This window comes from Leptonychotes weddellii, chromosome 7 (assembly GCF_054177405.1).
Source record: "Leptonychotes weddellii isolate Sample4059 chromosome 7, ASM5417740v2, whole genome shotgun sequence".
NCBI lineage: Eukaryota > Metazoa > Chordata > Mammalia > Carnivora > Phocidae > Leptonychotes > Leptonychotes weddellii.
The window spans coordinates 103,796,831-103,822,115 of record NC_138375.1 but is presented as its reverse complement, the minus strand read 5'-3'; the positions used below and the strand labels follow the sequence as shown (position 1 = coordinate 103,822,115).

At 34.9% G+C, this 25,285-nt stretch overlaps 1 protein-coding gene across 1 annotated transcript in view; it reads left to right on the top strand.

Moving 5' to 3' along the window:
* The window catches only part of DDX4 (DEAD-box helicase 4), a 57,958-nt gene extending 33,784 nt beyond the window's left edge, over nucleotides 1-24,174 (top strand). The window contains exons 7-20 of the mRNA XM_081826874.1: nucleotides 201-281; nucleotides 1,625-1,672; nucleotides 3,351-3,398; nucleotides 3,506-3,553; nucleotides 3,771-3,913; nucleotides 4,556-4,708; nucleotides 6,343-6,497; nucleotides 10,056-10,185; nucleotides 11,643-11,809; nucleotides 16,260-16,405; nucleotides 21,394-21,493; nucleotides 22,265-22,535; nucleotides 22,687-22,797; nucleotides 23,472-24,174. Of these exons, the coding sequence (XP_081683000.1) occupies nucleotides 201-281; nucleotides 1,625-1,672; nucleotides 3,351-3,398; nucleotides 3,506-3,553; nucleotides 3,771-3,913; nucleotides 4,556-4,708; nucleotides 6,343-6,497; nucleotides 10,056-10,185; nucleotides 11,643-11,809; nucleotides 16,260-16,405; nucleotides 21,394-21,493; nucleotides 22,265-22,535; nucleotides 22,687-22,797; nucleotides 23,472-23,558 (1,688 nt within the window). The 3' untranslated portion in view covers nucleotides 23,559-24,174. The remainder of the gene's footprint in view (nucleotides 1-200; nucleotides 282-1,624; nucleotides 1,673-3,350; nucleotides 3,399-3,505; nucleotides 3,554-3,770; nucleotides 3,914-4,555; nucleotides 4,709-6,342; nucleotides 6,498-10,055; nucleotides 10,186-11,642; nucleotides 11,810-16,259; nucleotides 16,406-21,393; nucleotides 21,494-22,264; nucleotides 22,536-22,686; nucleotides 22,798-23,471) is intronic.
* Nucleotides 24,175-25,285: the final 1,111 nt, after the last annotated feature.

Sequence of the window (25,285 nt, the reverse complement as noted above, 5' to 3'; positions counted from 1 at the left end):
GTAATTAAAGGAAATGATTTATGGAGAAATCCTTTGTATGGTACTTCGAAAAATTGCTCATTGTGATTCCTTTAAAATTTAAACTATTTTGCCTCACATATTTAACTTCTGACACTATGACTTGATTTTCTTCTCTATACTGTATGATTTTAAAACTTCTTATAAGTAACATAATCTCATTTTATTATGTATAAATATAGATAGTGAATATGAACAAGATGAGGGGACACAGCGCACTGGTGGCCTTTTTGGTTCTAGAAGACCAGCATTAAGTGGTGCAGGTGAGAAATAGAATTTTTCTTTCTTTCTTTTTTCCTTTTTTTTTTTTTAAAGATTTATTTATTTCAGAGAGGGAGAGAGATAGTGTAAGCATGAGCTGGGGTGAGAGGCAGAGGGAGAAGCAGATTCCCTGCTGAGCAGAGAGCCCATTGTGGGGTTGGGTCCCAGGACCCTGGGATCATGACCTGAGAGGAAGGCAGATGCTTAACCAACTGAGCCACCCAGACACCCCAGAAATAGAATTTCTTATTGAATGTTAACAATTCATATATGCTTTTAACTCTACAATTAGTAACTGAATAGATACATTTAAGTATACTGGGTTAGCTCATGAGTTTCTCTGCTTTTTAGATCTGCAGGCAAAAATACGTGGGCAGCTTTGCCTTCCTTAGAAAATTTGTGCACTGTGAATTATTTCTTCTCTCTTATCTACCAGTTAATTTGAGGTGTAAAGTATACCTTTAATTGGAGGAAGGAAAGTGAAGTTTGTAGTGGTTTCAAAGAGAACTCTGAGTTAGGGGATTTGAGGAGAAAAAGAAAAAACCTACCACATTTGTTGATAAAAATGTGCAAATATGGATAAACTGGTACATTCAGACAATAGAATATTATTGAACACCAAAAGGAAATGAGCTATCGAACTATGAAAAGATAAGGAGGAACCCTAAATGCATATTACTAAATGAAAGAAGCCAATCTGAATGGGCTACATACTGTATAATTTCCAACTGTATGATGTTCTGGAAAAGAAACAACTCTGGAGAAGGGTAAAAAGATCAGTGGTTGACAGTCGTTGTGGGGAGGGATGAATAGCATGGAACATTTTTTTTAGGACAGTGAAAATACTTTGTGTGATACATTAATGGTGGATACATGTCATTTTGTATTTGTCCAAACCCATAGAATGTACACCAAGAGTGAGCCCTCATGTAAACTTTGATTATGCCATGTTAGCTTAGGTTCATCAGTTGTAACAAATGTACTGCATTGGTGGGGGATATTGATAATGGGGGAGGCTGTTCAAATGTGGGGGCAGGAGGCTACCGGTGTATGGGAAATCTCTGTTCCTTTGCTTCAGTTATTCTGTAAATCTAAAACTTTCTTTAAAAAGGGGGGGAATCTTTAAACAAAATGTTCAAATGAGGAAAAGATTTAAATTAAATGTAGAATTAAGAGATGGATGGATGAAAGGACCAGGAATCCTTAGCACTCAATATTTGAATAGAAATAGCTATATGGTTTATGTGTTCAAGGAGGAGAGCTGTGTTTAAAAAAAAAAAAAAAAAAAAAAAAGGTGAGCTGTGTTTTCTCTAAATAATCTGCAAAAAAAAAAAATGCATTACAGGTAATGGTGACACTTACCAAAGCAGAAGTGGCAGTGGAAGTGGACGAGGTGAGTTCTAACTTGGTTTTCCTATATATGGTTAATTAACATTATAGTAATCCTAATTTCATTTTTGACGTTAAAGGTAACTGTTACTGCTTTTATACATTTTGAGGAGTAGACATATGCTCAGCCTGTTTTGGAGAGTTATTTAATATTCCTCAGCATAACAGTTCTATTATAGGAATTATATACCATAGATGTATTTGCTCAATGTATGCACAGGGGTTCACTAAAGCTTCATTTATAATAAATAAAAACTGAAAAGCAACAAAATATATCAATAAATAATGGTTTAAAAAATCATATCACCCTAAAGTGGGATGCTGTGCAGATGTTGAAGATTGAAATATGTCTGTATGTACATGTTCTTATATTAAAACAATATGTTTTTTCCTTATGAGATAGTTATTTGATTTGGTTTAAGGCATAAAGAAAGCTCAGTATATATGATTTTGTACTATGAAAATTTTTTTGAGTTATAAAAATTTAATGTTATAATATAAAAATTAAAATGCTTTCCAGACTAGGAAAATAATAAAACTTACTTGATGTCTCTGAAAAATCCTCAGTGATTATTAGTAGTCTGAGAGCATTCAAAGAGACGACTCCCTTGAACTGCCTCTGTTTCCCCACCTTGATTCTTAGATTCTTCATTATAGAAAGAGGTTATTAATGGTTAGTTAAACCATATCTACAAATGTTCAAATCTTGTTGGGTAAAGGATTTCAAAACCTGTGGACGTTCAGACAAGAAAGAGAGCTTACATGTGAAAATGTATCTAGTTAGATTTTCAAATCTAATGCAGTCCTTATTCTTTTTTGTGATAATACCGGAAAGTGGTGCAATAGAGGACTAGTTATTTAAAACCATGAAGGTAGTGTATGGAAAAGAGTTAACATGACAGCCCTGACTGCTATTCTTTGAATGTCCTGCTTACAAGGTTGGTTTTTTTCCTGGTATCTGGGAAATTGGATTTGGGGAGGGTTCTCACCACCCTAACTAGTTTACGAATGGCTTACTGTGCCTGGAGTGTTTTTACAACAATGTAGTTTTAATACCAGCTTTTCTTTCAGGAGTCTGGAATATTGGTATGTGCCAGGCAGAAAGTGGCTCTAATGAGCTTCTCTGGTAGGCAGCATTTCCAACATGTTGTCACAACTTGTTGCTAGGGAAATTAAGTGTATCCTGTGTGACGCCAGTGGGAGAGGACTCTTGGAAGCTGGTGTCTGGTTATCTCTGGACTTTGCCCCATGCACCTTTTTCCCTTTGCCCATGCTCCCTGTCCTTTCACTGTAATAAATCCTGGCTGTGAGTATGACTATATTCTGAGTCCTGCTGAATCCTACAACCTGGGAATGGTAGTGGTATCCCCCAATACAGATGGACTTTTAGTTCATTTTAGAAAATACATTCCTTTGCTGAGGAATATAGCAACTAGGAAAGGGACTGAGCAGCTTAAACAAAAACTGATAACATAAAACAGTATCATCCACATAAAATCAGCATTTTGAATATTAAACTTAAAATTGTTAAGGATTCTATTAATCTTGTCTTATTCATATGAAGAACTTTAAAGATGTCTGTCCATTTTTAGAATTTGTTCTCTTTGAAGACAAGCAATGAAAATAAAGATGTGCACAGCCTTGTATCTTGACTAATTATCAGTATGAATTTCTTTAATTAGGTGGTTACAAAGGTTTAAATGAAGAAGTAGTAACAGGCTCTGGAAAAAGTAAGTTTTACTTTAGAATAAGGTATTTTTGATTTTTATAGTGAAAGTTCTTACATCCCTCAATTAAAAAAATATTTATCTCTTTTTTGGGTTTGATTCCCTTTAAGATTATTGGAAGTCAGAAGCTGAAGGAGGAGAAAGTGGTGACACTCAAGGTATATTAATTTTTGTATGAGCCATATGAACGTCTGTTGTATTTTAATAAAAATGAAAAATAAGAGCAGAGTTAACCTTTTTTTAAATTTGAAGTGAATTTTAATGGTAAACAGTGGGAAGTTCTTCAGTATTTACAATTTGATTTTCAGTTTTTTTCTCTCTCACTTTTCTTCTGGTCCTTGTCATGTAAGCTCTGTCTTTTGTTTGAATCCTAAGGACCGAAGGTGACCTACATCCCGCCACCTCCACCCGAGGACGAGGACTCCATCTTCGCACACTATCAGACAGGCATCAACTTTGACAAATATGATACTATTCTTGTAGAAGTATCTGGGCATGATGCGCCACCAGCAATTCTGGTCAGTGTGATAATCATTTCTGAATTGACTATAAAGCAAACTTTGTCACGTATATGGTTCATTTCTGTAGGTTGTTATTACCGAATATGGAAATTTTATTTTTAGCAGATAATGATTTAGGTTAGAAATTAAGAACCACATCTACCATATACTACTTGTAGAATTAATGGCTATGTTGAAAGAGTATTAAATTTCATCCCCACATTCCCAAACTGGGATGAGAACTTCATTTAAACTTATTAAAAAGGATATTTTTCCTAGGGATTGAAGATTCCTGCTTCCTAAGTATGTGAGAAAGTCTGTCTTAGGAGAATGATATTCTGAGGAGTGGGAGGTTCCTACAGTCCCCTGTTGTTAATGGGCCATTGTTACTGATCAGGATATTTATATTTTACAGGTTTTAAGGGGCCAGGAAAAAATGTCTTTAGAACTAGTGTCTATAAGGGTACTCTTTAATTCTGTCAAGTAATAATATACAGGCTGTAGATAGTACTTTTGAGTGGGGGCATATTGATAAAGTAACCTTAGTATATAAAGTGGAATTAACAAAAACTTGAGACTAACCCAAATGAAATATGTTTATGGAATAATCTGCATATGATAATATGGAATTTAATCATACCCTTCCCCCCCTTTCTTTAGACTTTTGAGGAAGCTAATCTCTGTCAGACACTGAATAACAACATTGCTAAAGCTGGTTATACTAAGCTTACTCCTGTGCAAAAATACAGTATTCCTATTATACTAGCAGGACGAGATTTGATGGCTTGTGCTCAGACAGGGTCTGGAAAGACTGTAAGTCCTTTTTTTCACATGTATTCTGCCCCATAATCAAATTATTAATAGTTTTTGAACTTTGGTTCTTCTCAAGTAGTTTGAGTCTTTTTTGTTGGATGGAAGGTTGACGATTTCAGTGAACTGTTAAAATGGGTATTAAAGAGGGCATGTACTGAATGGAGCACTGGGTGTTATACGTAAACAATGAATCATGGAACACTACATCAAAAACTAATGATGTATAATGTATGGTGATTAACATAACATAAAAAAAATACTAATTTTTTTTGCTTCTGAAATCTGGTTTTATTGGGGTTTGCATACTTTTTTTTTTTTAAAGATTTTATTTATTTATTTGATAGAGCGAGAGAGCACAAGCAGGGGGAACAGCAGAGGGAGAGGGAGAAGCGGGGGGCTCAATCCCAGGACCCTAGGATCATGACCTGAGCCAAAGGCAGACACTCAATCATCTGAGCCACCCAGGTGCCCCAAGGGGGTTTTGTATACTTCTAAAGAAAGAATTTTGAACTATTTCTAGAGTAGCATTGCAGTTCATAGATGTTTAGTCCATTTTAAGACTGTTCAACTCCTCCTGGAAGATGATAGTGTCTAAAACAAAAGGGGTGCCCTGGGTAGCTCAGTCAGTTAAGTGTCTGACTCTTGATTTTGGTTCAGGTCATGATCTCACGGTTGTGAGATCGAGACCCTCATCAAGCTCCATGCTGATCATGGAGCCTGCTTGGGTTTCTTTCTCTCCCTCTGTCTTTGCCCCTCCCCCCCTCAAATAAATAAAACAGGATGATGGAGGGTCAAAGCACCAGAGGTTATAAAATGCAGAGAAAGAGAGAAAATAAGTTGCATAATAAAGCTGATAAAATTTTGGAGTCAAAAGAATGAGAAATCGCAATATTCATTGTACCTGGTCTTTAATATGAAGTAACTTCAGGTTATGTTATCTAAAAGAACTCTGATGAGATCAGGTTGGTCTTAGGACTTACCTCTGGGGTCTGTCTGTTAAAGAGGGTTCCCTGAGATGAGTCTTAAAGCCTATCCTTTCTGAATCAAAGAATTGTGGTTCATGCTATTTTAGCTTTAATCAGCCTCTGTAGTAGAATTGAAAGGATAATAAATGAGTTGTATAATACAGCAGCTGATGAATGACTTACACATGATTTTGGAGGTAGATTTTACTGTCTAATTTGCTTAATGAGAAAACTCTAGCACTCTTGCCACATTAACTCCACTAAGGGCGAGTAATCCAAATGAATGATTTCCCAATTTTTGCTGTTTGTGTACCACTTTTGTCATGCATTCTGTGATATTTGTAGCTCTACTCCAAAAGGAATTCATTTAGAGTAATTGCTAAATGCAGTGATTTATATCAGGTTATGTGTACATTACCCTCTATAAATAAGTTTATGTTAAGTATTTAGAATTTGTGGGTATGCTTTTTAAATAACTGAAATATATCTATCAAAAGTTGAAGTGTTAAAAACTCACTGAAATAAAAATTGTTTTCCTCTCTCATCTTAAATTTACCAGCAAGGTGGAAGAAGAATCTAGAAGCTGTAAGGGAATAAGGAATAGGTTTATTTCTACAGGGAGAAGGATGATGTATTATAAATTTGTAAATTATGTAATTCAACTTCTAGGCAGCTTTTCTCTTGCCAATTTTGGCACATATGATGCGTGATGGAATAACAGCCAGTCGTTTTAAAGAGCTGCAGGAACCAGAGTGTATTATTGTAGCACCAACTCGAGAATTAATCAATCAGATCTATCTGGAAGCCAGAAAGTTTTCTTTTGGGTATGTACATCTGGAATGCCACTCAAAACAAGCTTTTCTTTATAGAGATTTTTCTCACTTATTTTGGGAAGAACTCAGTGCAGTCATGTAATTAGTGTTACTTGATTGAAGTGTACTTTTTCATAATCTTCTTTATGGAATCCCTGTTTATTTTTATCTTTAAAAGAAGCATGTTTATTTTTAAAAAAACATGCATATTAAAAATCAGATGATAATAGAAGTAGAAAGATAAAATAGTGAACATGTTGATGGTATTTTTACTGGTAGTTTTGAATGCATGTTTAATGCACTTAGGGTGTTCCTAGTAATAATCTGTTCACATGTAACTTCATAATATAGAAAATGCTTATATCATAATCACCCCAAATTTTAATCATTTTAAGATTGTTTAGGGGTACATATTTTATGTCTCTATTTTGGGGCATTTAGGTTGTTTCTAGTTTGGGGCTACTATAAATAAAATTATAATGAACAGCTTGCTAAATAAAGTTTTTCTATTTTTATGTTTTAACTATTTCCTTAGAGTAGGATTTTACAAGTTTAATCTTAAAGGGTATGACTTTATAGCTTTCACCAATATATATTTCTATCAGCAGTATATGAGAATGCCAGTTTCACTATACATTCTGCCAACATTTGGTATTGATTGCTGCCTAACAAATTACCTAAAACATAGTTGCTCAAAATGATAAATATTACCTAATATTTACTGGGGATAAGGAATTGGGGAACAGTTTAGCTGAGTGCTTCTGGCTTGAGGTCTGTTATAAGACTGCAGACAAGATACCAGCTACCAATTGTAGTCATCTGAAGGCTTGACTGTACTGCTCCTGTAAGGATCCTTGGTTGTCCTTAGGAAGTGACATCTGGCTTGCTTAGAGTGATGACTGAGAAGGGGCAAGGAGGAAGCTATAGTGGCTCTTTTAAAACAGTCTCAGTCACTTCTGCCATATTGTGTTCATTACTCAGCAAGTTACTAAATCTACCCCATACTCAGGACTAGCTATGTCATTTGCTGGAACCAGTGCAAAATGAAAACGCAGGGTCCTTTGTTCAAAAATTATTAATGAATTTTAAGACAGCATATAGAGAGCATTAAACCAAGCTAAGGGCTCTTCTTACCTTGGGACCCTGTGTGACTGCACAGGTTGCACATGTATGAAGCCAGCCTTGCACACACTTAAGGGGAAAGAGAGTTAGGATCTATATTTGAAGAAAGGAAGGAATGTGGAAGAATTTTGTGTATAACCACCACAGGTATCTTCATTTTTTTCATTTATTAAGAGGTTAAACTACTTTTGGAATGCTTAATAAATTTTCCTTGTTAATTAAACATTGTTATTTATCACTTTATCTGATATGATCTTAGTGTTGTTTTTGCAGTTTTTTTTTTTAGAGCTTTCTACGTAGAAATTGTTATTAACATTTTATTTTCTGTGAATTAGTTCATTTTATTTTTTTAAGTAGGCTCCATGCTGGGCATGGAGCCCAGAGTGGGGCTTGAACTCAGGACCTTGAGATCAAGACCTGAGCTGAGATCAAGAGTCAGATGTTCAACCAACTGAGCCACCCAGGTGCCCCTGAGTCAGTTTATTTTAAAATGAGAAGAAAAAACTAAAGTTATTAAAAATCTAATGTCAGATCTGTACCTCTGAAACAAATAATGCAATATATGTTAAGAAAAAAAGGAAGAAGAAGATAGCAGGAGGGGAAGAATGAAGGGGGGGAAATTGGAGGGGGAGACGAACCATGAGAGACGATGGACTCTGAAAAACAAACTGACGGTTCTAGAGGGGAGGGGGGTGGGAGGATGGGTTAGCCTGGTGATGGGTATTAAAGAGGGCACGTTCTGCATGGAGCACTGGGTGTTATGCACAAACAATGAATCATGGAACACTAAAACTAATGATGTAATGTATGGTGATTAACATAACAATAAAAAATTTAAAAAAATCTAATGTCAAGCTTAACAGATTTTTTTTTGGAAAAAGTGGATATATATTGCTTAGGCCAGTGTACTATGTTGCTTTTAGGCTTTTAAGTCAAGTAAAAAATAACACATATTTTCTCTTTTAAAAACAAAAACATGTGCATGGTAAATTCAGGTAACATGCATGCACAAAATGAATATTTGTACATGGAGATTTGTTGTAACATTGTGGCAGAAGACTGAAAAGTATCTAAATGTCTGTCATTCAAGGACTGGTTAAGTTATGGTACACTTAGAATAAGAATGGTAATAACTAGGTTACTGAATCCTTAGCATTTTCTAAGTTATAAGTATTTTTTATGTATACCTTATTTAGGCCTAGCTATAGGAGAAAGCAAAGAATCTGTTTAAAGTAATGAGTTTATTTAATTAACAAAGTTTTTGGGGTGCCTGGCTGGCTCATTCAGTAGAGCATGCAACTCTTTTTTTTTTTTTTTTTTTAAGATTTATTTACTTGAGAGAGAAATCTCAAGCAGTACGAGCCTGATGCAGGGCTTGATTCCACGACCCGTGAGATCATGACCTGAGCCAAAATTATGAGTCGGACACTTAACTGACTGAGCCACCCAGGAGACCCGAGCATGCAACTCTTATCTCACGGTCATGAGTTTGAGCCCCAAGTTGGATGTAGAGATTACTTAAATAAACTTAAAAAACAAAACAAAACATAAAATTGTCCTGTTCTCTTCACTCCCCGCCCGCACTTAATTCTCCTCTTTAGAGTCACCTACTCATAATAGTTTTGTATGAATTAGTATAGAAATAACTGGTGCACATGTATGCACTTTAATCCTCCTCTCAGCAAATGCTGGCATACTAAGCTGTTGTCACTCTATTTTTTTTAATGGTTAATGTTGGAGATAATGCTTAATCTGGAACTATACCCCTTTTCTTTTTATGAATGCACAGTATCCCTTTGGAAGACTGGATTATAGTTAGAACTTTTCTACTGTTAGATACTTAGTTTTTAGACTTTTGATCCTAAAAATAAAGCTGGCAGTGAATATTACTGTAAAGTCATCTTTCTCCATTTGTGAGGGCATACTGAAGGGTAAATTCGTACATGTGAATTTATTGGGACAAGAGAAAAGTTTTTAAATTTTAAGAGTGATTAAAATTGTGAAAGATTAAAATTGTGAAAGTTTATCCTTTTGAGTGCCAATTTGCCCACACCATGGCTAATGTGGTATTATTACACTTCAGGAAAAATGTGTGAGTCTTCATTTGTCTTCATTTTTGAAGTAATGTTGACCTTAAAGAAAAGTTTAAAAGCCATTTGTATTTTTTATGAACCACTTGTTCATGTTTTTGGCCAATTTTTATGAGGTGGCATTTGTATTTACTATCGTTTTTGAAGAGCCCTTTATTGGATAGATTGCAGGGGTTTTGTTTTTTTTTCCCATCATTTGTCATTTGCTTTTCAACTTCTTCCTAGGAAGAATTTAATTTTTTTCAGGTAGTTGAATATGTTAGGTTTTTTCTTTATGGATTTCTTTTTATATCTTGTTAGAAACAAATGTATGCTTTTCACATAACTAGAAAATAACGTGCATTTTTCTTGTTAATAGGACCTGTGTAAGAGCTGTTGTTATATATGGGGGAACCCAGTTGGGGCATTCAATTCGACAAATAGTACAAGGCTGTAATATATTATGTGCTACTCCTGGGAGACTGATGGATATCATAGGTAAAGAAAAGGTAGGCCCTAGAGAGGTAATAAAATTGTGGATTGATTAGTAATTTTTTTTGAATGGGAAAGGGAAAGTGATGCAAAGAGATAGGGGTTTATTTGAGCACCATATGTTAGGCCCCCATAGGATTCTCTGAATGCATTCTTTTTTTTAAGATTTATTTATTTATTTTAGAGAGAGCATGAGCACGGGGTGGGAGGGGTAGAGGGAGAGGGAAAGACAGTCTTAAGCAGACTCTGTGCTGAGCACGGGGCTCAATCCCACAATTCTGAAATCATAACCTGAGCCAAAACCAAGAGTTGGACACTTAACTGACTGCGCCACCCAGGAGTGCATTCTTTGAATGCGTTCTTACATAATTAGTAAAATAATTCCAACAGTAGATAAATAGTATTTCCTAGTTTGTATTTGAGAAGACAATGAAATTATGTAATTTATTTAAAATCCCTCACTTAGCTCTAGTGATAGAGCTACGGTTAGAATCTGGATCTGACTGAAGTCTGTATCCCATATTCCACTACACTGGGAGAAATGGAGTAAATGCTTCTATCTAGTTTCATGTAAGTCGTGATGACATCTTTTCTTCCTGAAAGAAAGCCTGGTTATTAGCATTTGTCTCTTTAAGCACAGGAATGATTGTTAAATTTCTGAATCTTTAAAAAGACATTTAGGTTTATGTATTTATTTTAGGTATTCACATAACACATTATCACATCAGTAAATCAGTGCTTTAAGTTCACTTTGATGAACCTCATTTGTTTTTTTTACACTCTTCTCTGAAGGGATTACTCAAAACATGGTCTTTCTTTATAAAGATAGTTTTATTTGGATACTTATTCAGACTATCCAGAGAAATCCACCTTGATTTCTCACTAAACAACTTACATGGTTGTACCAAATTAATTTGTTTTCCTTGAAAATGTCTGCTTCTCCTTATAGCAGTAAGTATTCATGCGAAGGTGACAGAAGTTTCTCAGTTGTTCCCAAGTGATTAGAGAGTGGCGAATTTATTAAGAGTTTAAAGTGTTAGAGCTAAATTTACCACTTATAAGACATTTGAATATGTCATGCTGTTAGGAAATTTTTCCTTAAAGAGTCTGATTTTATCAGATAATAAGATCTACATCTGTGTAGTCCAATATGGTAGTCAGTAGTCACATGTGGCTATACAAATTTAAAAATGATATAAAATAAAAAATTCCGTTCTTTAGGCATAGTAGCTGTGGTTCAAGTACTTAATAGCTATATATGGCTAGTGGCTAACATGCTAGTGAAGATCAAGAATTGTTCATCAGTATTTAAACAGTACTAGTGTTATCTAAGCATACCAATTCTCATTATTTTATGCATTGATTTCTAATCTTCATGCTTAAGAATTAGTAGTTGGAATTGTGAGGAACATTTTAGTTTAATATATTGATTAATACTCATTTTCTACTCTAACTCTTGAAAATATTCTTAAAGATTGGTCTCAGACAAGTCAAATATTTAGTTTTGGATGAAGCCGATCGCATGCTGGATATGGGTTTTGGACCAGAAATGAAGAAGTTAATTTCCTGCCCTGGAATGCCATCAAAGGAACAGCGTCAAACCCTTATGTTTAGTGCAACTTTTCCAGAAGAAATTCAAAGGTAACATTTTTTTCCTTCTTAAAAATAATTGTTTTGTACATAAATGCTTTTATGAGAGGAAAAGCAATGCGAATATATTATTTTTGAGGGGTTTTTTTTACGTGAAGATTTTAACATAGAAGTGGATGTATTCCTAAAAAGGTTACTGTATTTTTCATCTGATTGTTTCTTGCCTTTATCCCTGGCTTTGCATTAGTGTCACAGCACCTAGCTAGGATTTAATAAGTGCTTATTAAATGAAGTTATTTTTATATTTATGTCTTCTTTTCAAACCAAAATTATAGAGTTGGGAAAATTGGGCCTTTCTTAGAAAATTCATGTACCAATTGTTGACACGTATTGAATATCTTACTATATATACTATATGGCTTGGCGAATTCTGAGATTAGGATGACACATCCCTTCTAGAATTGTGACTCTTCTTCCTGCTCGCTGCTCCCTTGGCCACAAGGCGCCTGAAGTGATCAGAAAGCAACTTTAGCTCGTAATTCAGTAAGACTCCTCCTGTTGACTGTGACAGAACTTTTTGCTCTTTGGGAACCAAGACCTCCAAACCTGCGGAATCTATAGCTTAAGGGGGATGGGAAACACAGATTTCCTATGTGGGTCACTGGGAGTGATGGTAAGGGGGCCACTCTTGCTTTGTACCCCTTGGCTTTCAGACTGAATGCACCATATAAAGATTTCTGATTGAAAGTTAGTGTGCCCTGCTGAATGATATGCTACCTTTGTAAAGAAACACTTCCAAGCTGGCCTGTGAGCTGTTCTTTAAGTGGATGTTCCACTTTCTGTCAGGCTGACAGCTTCTGAATGTTGTGGTGAAGCGAGAGAGCTAGGGTCCAAGAATGAATCTTGCGGACAAAGGAGAGAGTAAAGCAATAGGGTTTTATTAAGTAAGGATACAGAGAAAGCTCTCTAGAGTGAGAGGGGTCCCAAATGGGTTGCCACTGAGGGCTTTTAGTGGCAGTCTTTTATTGAGAACTGACTGTGAAGCTTGTGTCCTTCAGATTCTTGTGTCATCTTGGTTTGAGCAAGGACTATTGATAACCCCCTTAATGACTTAATTCTTTGAGGCTTGGTCATTTTCTGTGATACATTGTAGCCGCCAAAGAATACTCCCTAACATCCAAGGCCAGGTGGTCTGTTTCCTTATACCTTGTTCACTCTGTCTTAGCACTTCTGCCAGCCAGGAATAGTCTCAGAGCCTAGCCAGGGGCCCCCTATCTTTCCCTGCCTATACCTTAATCCTTTCCTTACTCAGTGGTATGATATGACCTATAGACCTTATGGTTATGGGCCTGCTCCATTACTTCTTTTGCTGTAAAGTGGGTCTCCCTGTCTGATAGTGTTAAATGGGATCAGACACTTCACAAGTCATCTGATAGTGGGGCTGGCTATTGATTTGGTTTACTTAAGAGAGGTTTTAAAAACTCTCTCTGTAAGGTTAAAAAGAGCTCTTTATTGGGGAAAACGTCTAAATAATAAAGCATTTGATCAGTTAGGATTTTTTTTCTTTCTTAGTAGTATATAAAATAATAGTTTCTTATATTAAATGGTGTCTTAAATTTGAAAAGTGGTATCTGCATTTCGTCTTCATCTTTGGCAATTAATAGTGGGTAGGTAATTACCTACCTAAATAGCAGGTAATATTCTATTGCCTCTCTGTTTTTTGATTCACCCTGAAATAGGAAGGTATTTGGATATTGGCCAGTCAAAATGACTAATGTGTACTCTCATCACTAATATTTGTTGAGTGCTTTTTATGAGCCATATTTGATTATAAGTCCTGGGGATATATGGTAAACAAAATAGAAGCCCTGACCTTGAGTTGCTTACAGTCTTAAGTTACTGAAGACTCCTCGCTTGCTTCACTCTCTGCTTTCAAATGTTACAAGTTGCCCATTGCTGTGTTGAAAGTACACTTTTATCATTGCATATGTCACTAACCCATTGCAGCATCCATTTCTGTGGCTTATGTTTTTTTCTGTAACTGTCTCAGATTTATTATCTCTATTCCTAATCTCTTTCCTGAGGACCAGACTTGAGATTTTAACTCTTTAAGAGTATCTTCTTCAGGGTGCCTGGGTGGCTCAGTTGGTTAAGCGTCTGCCTTCGGATTAGGTCATGATCTCAGGGTCCTGGGATCCACCTCCACATCGGGCTCCCTGCTCAGCTCAGCAGGGAATCTGCTTCTCCCTCTCCCTTTCTCCCTGCTCCCTACTCATGCTCTCTCTCTCTCAAATAAATAAAATCTTTAAAAAAAATATTTTCTTCTTAGATTAATTACTAGTAACTAATGTCCATTATGTCCAAAATGGAAGCTATTCTTCAATACCCTCTTTCCTATCCAGTTTTCCTTGTTGGCAGCATGGTCTTTCTAAGCCAAAATCCTTTGAATCCTATTGATTCCTCCCTCATATTGCTTTAACTTTTTCCCTTCAAAAATACTCATTTCGGTAGTTAGCTCTAGAACATTTCAAATCTGTTAGTTTCTTCTCTATTTCCCACCTTATTTTAAGTCCTTTTCGGTTTCCTTCTGCTCATTGTTAGTGGCTTTCTAACCTGTCTCCCTGGACTCTAATCTCAATTTTGTGTTAGTAATGATTCCAAAGTAAAGTCTGGGTTTTTTTAGACATTTATTCAAGATAAACCCTCCCAAGTCTTCCCATCTCCAGAAACTAACCATTTTCAAACTCTACACGTGATGTAATCTTTCCTTCATCTCCTACTTTATTACTTGGAATCATGTATTTCTTGTCTATTAAAACTATTTCCTATTGGCTGATCAGGCCAAATTCTGTCTCTCCTCATTATCTGTTCTTGTTTCTTCTTTCTCTCTGCTCAGAATGCTTTTCCCTAATCACCACTGTTCTACTTTCTTGCTTGTTGCTGCTTAGATCCAGCTTCATACTGGAAAGCTCTTCCAAATACACATCATTTCATCTATTTCCTGCCACTGTATTTGTGAAACTGTTTTAAACACTGCACAAAAAATTTTTGGGAATATAGGAAGTGTTCAGTAGATGTTAATTATTAAAACTAGAATATTAATTAAAATATATTAAATATTTAAACATTTAATGTGTGATTATACAAATATTAAAATGTTAAATACTTAAAATATAGTAATTATTTTTTATATAACTATGTTTGTCTTGCTGATGTGAGCATCTCAGTGGCAGAGAACATCATATCCATTCTTCTACTCCCAGTACCTTGCACCATGTGTGCCTGACACAGACACTCACTAAACGTTTTAGTGAATGAAAAGGATGATGGATAATAAAGAATTCCAGATGGTTTTGAAATTTGTGGTTGAGAGGGTGCTTGACTCTAGAAGGAGGGATATCAAAAAGAAGCTTTTCTTTTTCTTTTATTGTAAGAGCAGGTAAGGAGAAAGAAGCAGCAATGATTTATTAAAATTCTGGAAATGCGGGCGCCTGGGTGGCTCAGTTGGTTAAGCGACTGCCTTCAGCTCAGGTCATGGTCCTGGAGTCCCGGGATCGAGTCCCGCATTGGGCTCCCTGCTCAGCGAGGAGCCTGCTTCTCCCTCTGACCCTCCCCCCCTCTCATGTACTCTCTCTCATTCTCGCTCTCTCAAATAAATAAATAAATCTTTAAAAAAAAAAAATTCTGGAAATGCTGAGTTTGAACTATTTTCATGATATTTTAGGAGGCAGCTAGAAAGTAAGGGACTGCTAACTAGGAGAAAGGAGGACTGATGATAGATTTAGACCTTCTCCTTAATCCTAGAAAACTCAGCTCTTTGGCAGTTCCCTTTCTCTCCTTCCCTGTGTTTCTGGATGATCTAAAGCAGACCTTAATTGTGTGCTGTCAGTGAGTTATGTGTGTGTCAACATGCTGATACCCTCAACCTTTGGGGTGAGCATCAGCCCCTAGGCCCTTCACCTCTTGTCTGATTTTTTTTGCTCAGTTGTACTTTATAAATAATATCATTTTTTATATGTGTTACAGCATGAAAAGCACTGACCTAAGATCTGGTTTGCCATAATTGTTCAAAGTATAGTAATTTAACAGATAATGTTATCAGAAACTAACTCCTAGAAATAATATACATAAAAGCATTTGTGAAGAACAGAATTTTTGCCCTAGGCTTGCATTTCAGCTTTTAACAAAAAGTCCTGTTTGTTGTAGTCTGATATTTAAGCATACATATTTTATATAGTTTTACATGGCCACCACATCCACTTGAAATTACTGTATCCATAATTTCACACAAACTTTTTCACTAACAGTTGTTGAGTATTTAACAAAATCTTAACATTTTATACTGATCTTTGGAATTAGTACTTGGATGACATAAGTTATTTACCTTATCTTATTATAGTTGTTACAATCCAGTATTGAAGTAACACTTGCAGAAATTCAGTGCATATTACGAGTATTAATGGAAGAGGATAAGTTAAGGAATAATCTTTTGTCTTTTAAGGTTGGCTGGGGAGTTTTTAAAGTCGAATTATTTGTTTGTTGCTGTTGGACAAGTGGGTGGAGCATGTAGAGATGTTCAGCAGACCATTCTCCAAGTTGGCCAGTACTCCAAAAGAGAAAAACTTGTTGAAATTCTACGAAACATAGGTATCTTACATTGATATATTTTTTCTCATGATTTTGATTTTTAAAAAATGACTAATTTTTAAAAATTACTCTAAAAATTGTTTGGCATGAGCTTTTACATAAGTGTGTTTTTATTGCTTTTTCTCTAAAGCTTTCTTTATAAAAGGTTTTATGATTCACTTTCCTGTGTAAATTATGTGGCAGTATAGTCCTTTCTTCATAAAGATTAAAAATAGGAAGGATTTGAGACTTAAACAGTATTTGACTAAAAACTATTTCAGTAGAAATATATATATATTTTGTTTTAAGAAGTAAAAAGGCCTACTAACATATCTTTACATCAAACTGTGTTTACTCCACCAAAAGTGAATTCTTTGTTTTTAGTTCCCAGTTTTTGCTTACTAAGGCTTCCCATAATCATAGATTCAGAGAATTTTAGAACTGACGGGGACTTTAAAGATCTAGTTCTGTTTCTTCGCAATACTGATGAGAAATTTCTCACCCCCCCCCAAAAAAAACCCACCGATTTTTATAGGAGGTCATATTTCTTTGTTTGATTGAGATAGACTTAGTTTGTGCCTGGAAGTAGAACTTTTCAATATCACCAGCTAAGTGTACTTACATGCTGTACATTCCCCCTTCCCTCCTTCATTTTAGTAATTGTTTCAATTTGAATGTCACTGTTGGGATGGGGGAATGAGAAGAGAAGGCAGGACACCATCTAATTTCCATCAATGAGGGGGGGAAAAAAGGAAGTTGATTTAGAAGGCACTTTTATTTATTTATTATTATTTTTAAAGATTTATTTATTTATTTGACAGAGAGTACAAGCAGGGGGAGAGGCAGAGGGAGAAGCAGACTCCCCACTGAGCAGGGAGCCCGATGCAGGGCTTGATCCCTGGACCCTGGGATCATGACCTGAGCCGAAGGCAGACGCCCAACTGACAGAGCCACCCTGGCACCCCTAGAAAGCACTTTTATAGGCTTGTAGTCTTCAGTTTTTGCTGACCTTATTAAAAAAAAACAAAAAACAAAAAAACAACTTTTTAAAACCAAATACTCATCTTGAGTTTGAGAAATATTATTGGTTTGCTTCATCTGATGTTTCATAATATACTGCATATATGGCCTATAAGATTAAAATAATGACTTCTATGGGCCACATACTGTTCTCATTGTTTTACATGTGTTAACTCATTGAATTCTCAAAACAACCTTCTGAGGTAGGTTTTGCTACCCACATTTTAACATTGAGGACACTGAAATACAGAGAGGTCAAGTGACTTGCCCGGTATTAATTGAAGTTCCATATGCGGAAGAGATGATCAATATGTAGTTTTGCTGAAGTTAGAGCACATTTCTAGTGTAATAACCTTAAGATATTTTTATGTGTGAATTTGTGAAATAAATATTATTTTAAGAATAATCCTAATGAGGGGCGCCTGGGTGGCTCAGTCGTTAAGCATCTGCCTTTGGCTCAGGTCATGATCCTAGGATCCTGGGATCGAGCCCCGCATTGGGCCTCCTTGCTTAATGGGACGCCTGCTTCTCCCTCTCCCACTCCCCCTGCTTGTGTTCCCTCTCTTGCTGTGTCTTTCTCTGTCAAATAAATAAAATCTTAAAAAAAAAAAAAATCAGTGAGAATTTTTCAGAAATGCTGTTTTGCCTTTGAGAAACCTTTGAGGTCAGTGTATGAGCACTATCGGTATACTTCTGTATTATTTAAACTTAAATGTTTTGTACCTTGGAGTTCATTGTTCTTGTAATTTATGTATGTATGTATGTATGAGTGTATGTATGTATATTTTTAAAAATCTGCATGGAATTCAGTATATCAAATTTTACATATTTTTGTTAATACAATCTTTTTTTCTACTCTTAAATCTGTTAGCCTATCCCCTGCACCTTTAAAATGTATAGGTTTCATTATTTTATAGTAGTATAACCAACTGCCTTTTTCATAATTTAATTTCAATTGAACATGTATCAAAGATTTTATTGAGCTAGTTAATTAATAGGAGAACTAGTAAGATGTTACAGCCAGTTCGAAGAATTCAAAGAACACATGTATGTGGAGGCTATTAGAAAGGCTCAAATAAATTTACACATAAATGTGAAATTGGTCAACATCCACAAAGCAATAATCAGCTGCTTCTGAGGGGAAAACTTCATTTATATTTTTATAGATAAGAATCACTTGCATTGCTATCAGTTGCAGTAGAGGTATAACAGAAAAAAAAGAGTGAAAGACGCATAACCATGAAACGTGTTCTAGACAGTAGTTTTTTTTTGCATATTTCAAAGTCTTTCATCATGACAGCCTATATCATGATCACAACAATCTCAGAGATTATTCTTGGTCACAAGAAAGGTTGGTCTCATGTTTGGCTTATCTGCATAGATGCAACAAGATTGTTAATTAACAGCATAGGCCTCTTTGAGTTTGCTTCGCAAATCTAGAGCCAGACAATACTGCATAATTACTAAGATGACAAAATTAACTTCTTTCTGAAAGTTTGCATAAGAAATCTGACATTGACCTTTTAAAAGCCTCTATTATTTGCTTAGATAGGAAACTAAGTCTGGGAAACTCTCAGTCAAATTACATCTGTAATACCTAGAAATTTGAGTGAGCTCCTATCTTCTAAAGGTCCCCATGATATTTCATGTAATTGTTCCATTACATCTGTTGGCAATATGCCTTCATGATTCTGTCTGCTTCTGAACTAGTCCTAGAAATTCTGCTTGTCCAGTGATATGGTCTAAAAGTCATTAAAGCAGTGTCAACATAGAACCTTCTACCCAAGACTATTCTTTTGAAATATTGGTAGTTTGAAGTGCCTGATACAGGTTTTTTTTTTTTTTTTTTTTTCTACAAGCTTGGAGAGTCTGTCCTTTGTTGAAGATAACAAACTGTGCTATCTAGCTTACAGCACAGCCTTTGGGAAAGCATCAAAACAAAACAAGACTTAATGATCATGGTTAATTTGTTACTGATAATGGTTAAATATAGAAGATTTGATGAGAGGGTTCATAATAAAAATAATGCTACTAATAAGGAAGTGTGGTTGTTTCTGTGGCATGCAAAATAAAGGAAATATGTTATTTTAGAATATTTGGCATGCCAAAGAAATTTTAGGGGAAATGTTGAAATAAAATGAATTTAAGTAAAAATGACTATGTCTGAAAGATTTAACTGACTTATAACTGTAGGAATCAGTTGCCATTTTGATTTTTCTGCTTGATTAATAGATCTGAGACCTAATGAAATACCACCTCTGAGCCTTTTTTTCTTGCGGATCTCTTATCTCAGTTAATGTTAGTTCCATCTTTCCAGTTGTTCAGACACAAAGTCTTGGAGTCATCCTTCATTTCTTTCTCTAACTGCATATATCTTATCCGTCAGCAAAATAATTTTGGTTCTACCATCAAAATAATTTTGGTTTTACCATCAAAATATATTAGCTCCTCAGATAAAACAAAGATCAGATCTTGTCACTTCTTTGCTCAAAACCCAGTGGCTTCCCTTCTCAAAAGAAGTTCTTTCAGGGGCGCCTGGGTAGGTCAGTCGTTAGAGTCTGCCTTCGGCTCAGGTCATGATCTCAGGGTCCTGGGATCCAGCCCTGCATCAGGTTCCCTGCTCAGCAGGAAGCCTGCTTCTCCCTCTCCCACTCCCCCTGCTTGTGTTCCCTCTCTCTTTGTGTATCTCTCTGTCAAATAAATAAATAAAATCTTTTTTAAAAAAAGTTCTTTCAGTGGCCTTCAAGACACTATGTGACTTAACTGCCATTACCTCTCTGTCTTCATGTTCTACTGCTCTCATGCTCATCCTACTCCAGCCAGATTGTTCATTACTGTTCCTTACATGCACCAGGCACACTTCTGCTTCATGGCCTTTGTACTTGCCTCTTTTCTGTTTGTTTGTTTTTGTTTTTAGCACATCAGGAACACCCATAACTCAGAGTGTTTATATTTGTCCTTCCCTGTGCCTTTTACTGTGCTTTCCCAATTATCTCAGGAGTTCACTCTATTGTTTTATTCTTATTTCTACTCAGATGTCATCTAATTAGAGAGGGTACATCTGAAGTAACCCTCTTGAGACTCTTTATCCTTGTGGGGTTTTTTTTTCCTTTTTTAGGACTTAATGCATAATATTTGTTTATTATGTGCCTCTCCACAATGAAAGCAGGGGGTTTATTTTATTGCAGTATTTCCAACACCTAGAATAGTGACTGGCGTCTCTTAGGCACTAAATATTTGTTGAATAAATGAAGCCAACTAATAGGGAGATGGGGGAGAGAGATTATGAACAGTAATACAATTTTCTTTCCATTACTATAAATTATCTTTTTCCCTCTCTAACATAGTGAAATATGTGAAAAAAATCTCTGGCCTATGCTTGAATTTCTACCGATTAAGTACTTTTAGCTAACCAATAAGTATTTTTGACTCATAAGACTCTAGGATAAAGTTTATTAATTTTCTTGATATATGATACTTTGGGAATAAAGGGGTTTGACTTAAGAGAGAATGTTGGAACATGGAATATTGTAGAATTTGTCAACCCTGGGTTGGATGCCTTATAAATACCTAAGGCAGTCAAGGCAGAATGAATGATTGAATTATCTTGGGAGGTAAGGAACAAAGGCATTTATTTAACTAGAGAGGTAAATAAAGGTAATGAACTGAAATGAACTGCTAAGAGTTGGCAGGTAGATATCATTTATCTTGCCCTGAATCTCTACCTTGGTGTTGGCCTGGGAGGGCAGGGGGTAAGCTAATTTTTTTTTTTTCTTTTGGTCCCTAAAGTAGAAAAATAGTCCTTGATTCTTTAACTTTGACATTCATTCATTCAGGAAATATTTGAGTTTCTATTACCTTTCAGACCTGGTCTTGGTCTTGGGAATACAGTGGTGGATGGGACTATTTCCTACTAACACCTCTCTGCCTTTTTTTCCTTTCCCTAATTTTGTAGTTGGAATATTAATCACTGTTACATTGTCTTATAGGTGATGAAAGAACTATGGTTTTTGTTGAGACTAAGAAAAAAGCAGATTTTATTGCTACTTTTCTTTGTCAAGAAAAAATATCAACAACAAGTATTCATGGGTGAGTAGATTAATATGATTTCAAAGGAGGGAGGTGACACTTGTATTTGCCATCAGTTAAGAAACATCAGTTTATATAACATCACATAATCCTAGGATTTGGATTCAGAATTCTTAAGATCTAAACTGTTATTTTCATTTTAAGTTTTTATAACTAGGTGATGGAGTGAGATTAAAGGTCTGTCTTAGACTCCTCATCATGAGGAATGGTAACTTCTCAAGAGAGCTTGCTTAAGGTTCTCTGTTCCTTAGATCTAAGTTTTTCTTCAGAATCTAACCTTTCTCTTGCTTGACATTTTTTTATTGAATTGCATAAAAATGTCATATTAACACAGCTTTATTGGCGCTTTACTAGTGGATCTAAAATATTAATCTGTGAATGTACGGAAATCTGAGATTATAATTTAAAAAAACTTTTTTGATATTCTAATCAAATAGTTATATATTATTTGTCAAGACTAGAAAGAGATTGTTAATAGGTGAGATTTGATGTTTGTCATACTTAAGTTTGTGTTTTAGCTCTTTGTACTACCTGTTACCTTCCTTGTGCAAATGAGGATAACTGTTCCACCCTCAAAATATTATTCTGAGAATTAAATGAAATTATGGCTTGAAAAGAATTAGTATAATACCTGGTATGTAAGAAATAGATAGTAATATTAAATGCTGCTATTTTTACTATTATTAAAAATATATATATGTTGAACTTTAATGGTTCACTATAATAATTTTCTTAAGAGCTGTCCTAACACATGCTTGCTTTTATTTTTAGTGACCGAGAACAGAGAGAGAGAGAGCAAGCTCTTGGAGATTTTCGCTATGGAAAGTGCCCAGTTCTTGTTGCTACTTCAGTAGCTGCCAGGGGGCTGGATATTGAAAATGTTCAACATGTTATCAATTTTGATCTTCCTTCAACCATTGATGAATATGTTCATCGAATTGGACGTACTGGTCGTTGTGGAAATACTGGCCGAGCTATTTCCTTTTTTGATCCTGAATCAGATAACCATTTGGCACAGCCTTTAGTGAAAGTACTGTCAGATGTAAGTTTTAAATGTTTAAAACAATGGATAGTAGTCTTACCGTACCATTGAAAGTAGACATTAAATATATGTGTATATTCAGGATAAGTAAACTGTTCCAATCTTTGAGACTTGATGCATGTTGTATATGAAATTAATGTCTTTTTTAAAGGCTCAACAGGATGTTCCTGCATGGTTGGAAGAAATTGCCTTTAGTACATATGTTCCTGGCTTCAGTGGTAGTGCAAGAGGAAATGTGTTTGCATCAGTTGATACTAGAAAGGTTAGTTGAGGGGAAAAATTCTGAACTTGGCTTCCAGGAAGTTACTCTTTGTGAATGTTGTGGTTAATAATGTGAAGTAACTATAACATTCAATAATTATCTAAACCATTTCTTTCACATCTAGGAGATTAATATTTCTTAAAATTTTATGTATATATATATTTTTGGTCTTAAAAGTGAGGAATTAACAATATTTATGCTCAAACAGCCTCCTTTCCCAAATTTGCTGGCATTTAAAATTGTAATTTGGATTCTTTTGAACCTTCTATAAGAATTCTTTGTTTTTAGAATTCTGATGGTATTATTAAGACAAAATACTAGAGATAATGAGTTTTGATGTGTCATTTTATAAGCAGCATCACTTTTATTCAGAAACATTGAGCGTACTAATCATTAAATATTTTTCCTTATTTATTGAAGTATAGAGCTTTCAGTTTTTCCATTTGCCAAATACTGGTTTAAGAAAGCTTTTTCTTGAAATATTTTGTGCAATTTAGACTTCCCAGGTTGATATGGGCCTTTTTTTTTTTTTCCCCCCAAATGGATTAAATTTAGTTAAAGTTTTTTATTATATATTTGGGGAATACATGGTGGGTGAGTCCCCTTTCTGAGTCTGGGCAGTGTAACTTTAGAGATGTAAAATTAAATGTTATTTTCTTTCTTTCTTTTTAAAGAATTACCAGGGCAAGAGCACTTTGAACACAGCAGGGTTTTCTTCTTCACAAGCTCCCAATCCAGTAGACGATGAGTCATGGGATTAAAGCTAAAACATCCTTCAAGTTTGTGGTATAGTTTTGATGCAGAGAAGAAAATAGTTTTGATTTTTGAGTTTTTAACAGAAGTGTGAAACCTTACACTCTTGTATCTTCTGTCCTTCTGTTCTTACTCCCACCCTTAAAAAAAAAAAATTCTTACTGACTAGTTATGTGAAATGCTAAAAATTACAACATTGCAGTTACTGATACAAATGGTGTTAACTGGAAAGATTAAAGCATTCTAAATGTCTTGCTTATTTCTAGTGTATTCTTCAGGGGTTTTAGACATGTTTCATGTCTAAATGCTTAATCTTAGTGTGGTGTTTATTGATCCTTTAACAAGCAGTAGAATTTATGATAAACTTTTGTTTAGAAATTATTGAGTCTCATTTTTTACTTAAAAGGAGGCTTTAAAGCAATAGTATGTCACTGAAACATGGTAACATGATTTTCATGTAGCAGACAGTGAAAGACATAAGCCTTTTAAGGTGATTTTGATTTTAGATCATTAGATTTGTGATGAAAATGGTTAAAGGCAACGTGAGCTCTGTACTCAATGACATAACAAATGTTTGTTTTTATTCTGTACAGACTTTCCTTGAAAATAAAGGATAAAACATGTTTCCCCCTTTGTTTTCCAAGAGCACTTTTAATTTTTCTTTGTTGGCATATCATAGTTCTCCTATATTTTTAAATTTTGAATCTTGTAAAACCAATGAAGTGAACAAGGTCTTACATAAATAAATATACATAAATAAAATATTAGATATTTATGTATAATAGACATTAATACACAGATGTAATGGTGAAAATCATTCTTCCAACTCATACTCTGTCAACAAAACACAATGCTGTTCACTCTTGCCATAATTAATATTTTGATATTTTAAGATTAATGAGAATCCTTTTTTCATTTACCAGTATATATCTTACATTCTAGACATACTAAGTTTAAGTAGTTCTTAATCATTAAATAAATGAACCAAAATATTAAGACAGAAACAAGTGAGATGTAAATACTAGACAAAAAATGGTCAATTATTAATGTGTTATTGTCCCCAATGTATATCTTGTTACATGAATTTGGTTAATAAATGAGGCATCACATATGAAAAGAGAAGGTCTGTTCAACAAATGTTGTTAGGACTAGATGCCTGCCCCATGCCATATTCAAAATCTGATCCACATGTATTATTAAAAATTAAAACTACAAAATCTGATCCACATGTATTATTAAAAATTAAAACTACAAAAATTACTTTGTTAAGTATGAAACCTTTGAATTGGGGATGAGAGTTGACTTCATCTCAAAGGTCAGAAATCATGAAACAACAGATTCGAGCACAAAAGGATTAGTTGCTTATATAATACAAAGAGTAAACAACAGACAAGGAAAAATATTACTGTGACTACAATGGATTATCAATGTGTAGTTCTTTATATGTGGATATGTAGGAATACCAGTAGAAGAATGGACAAAGAACAGACAACTCAAGAAAGGAAAGTTCAAGTAATGAAAATATGGGAAATATTTAACTTGTATTCTGTAATGTCATTTCTGGGAAAGGTTAAATGAAGGAAAGTGTTTGGGTCGTTACTTGCAAAATACCTGTGTGTCTTAATTTCCTCCTCCACTTTGTTTTGTTTACAAAGAGAATATATAGGCCATTTGTCTCCCCCCTCTCCCATTTCTTTAAAGAGTTTTTTGGCCTAATTGCTTTTAGAAATTTTTT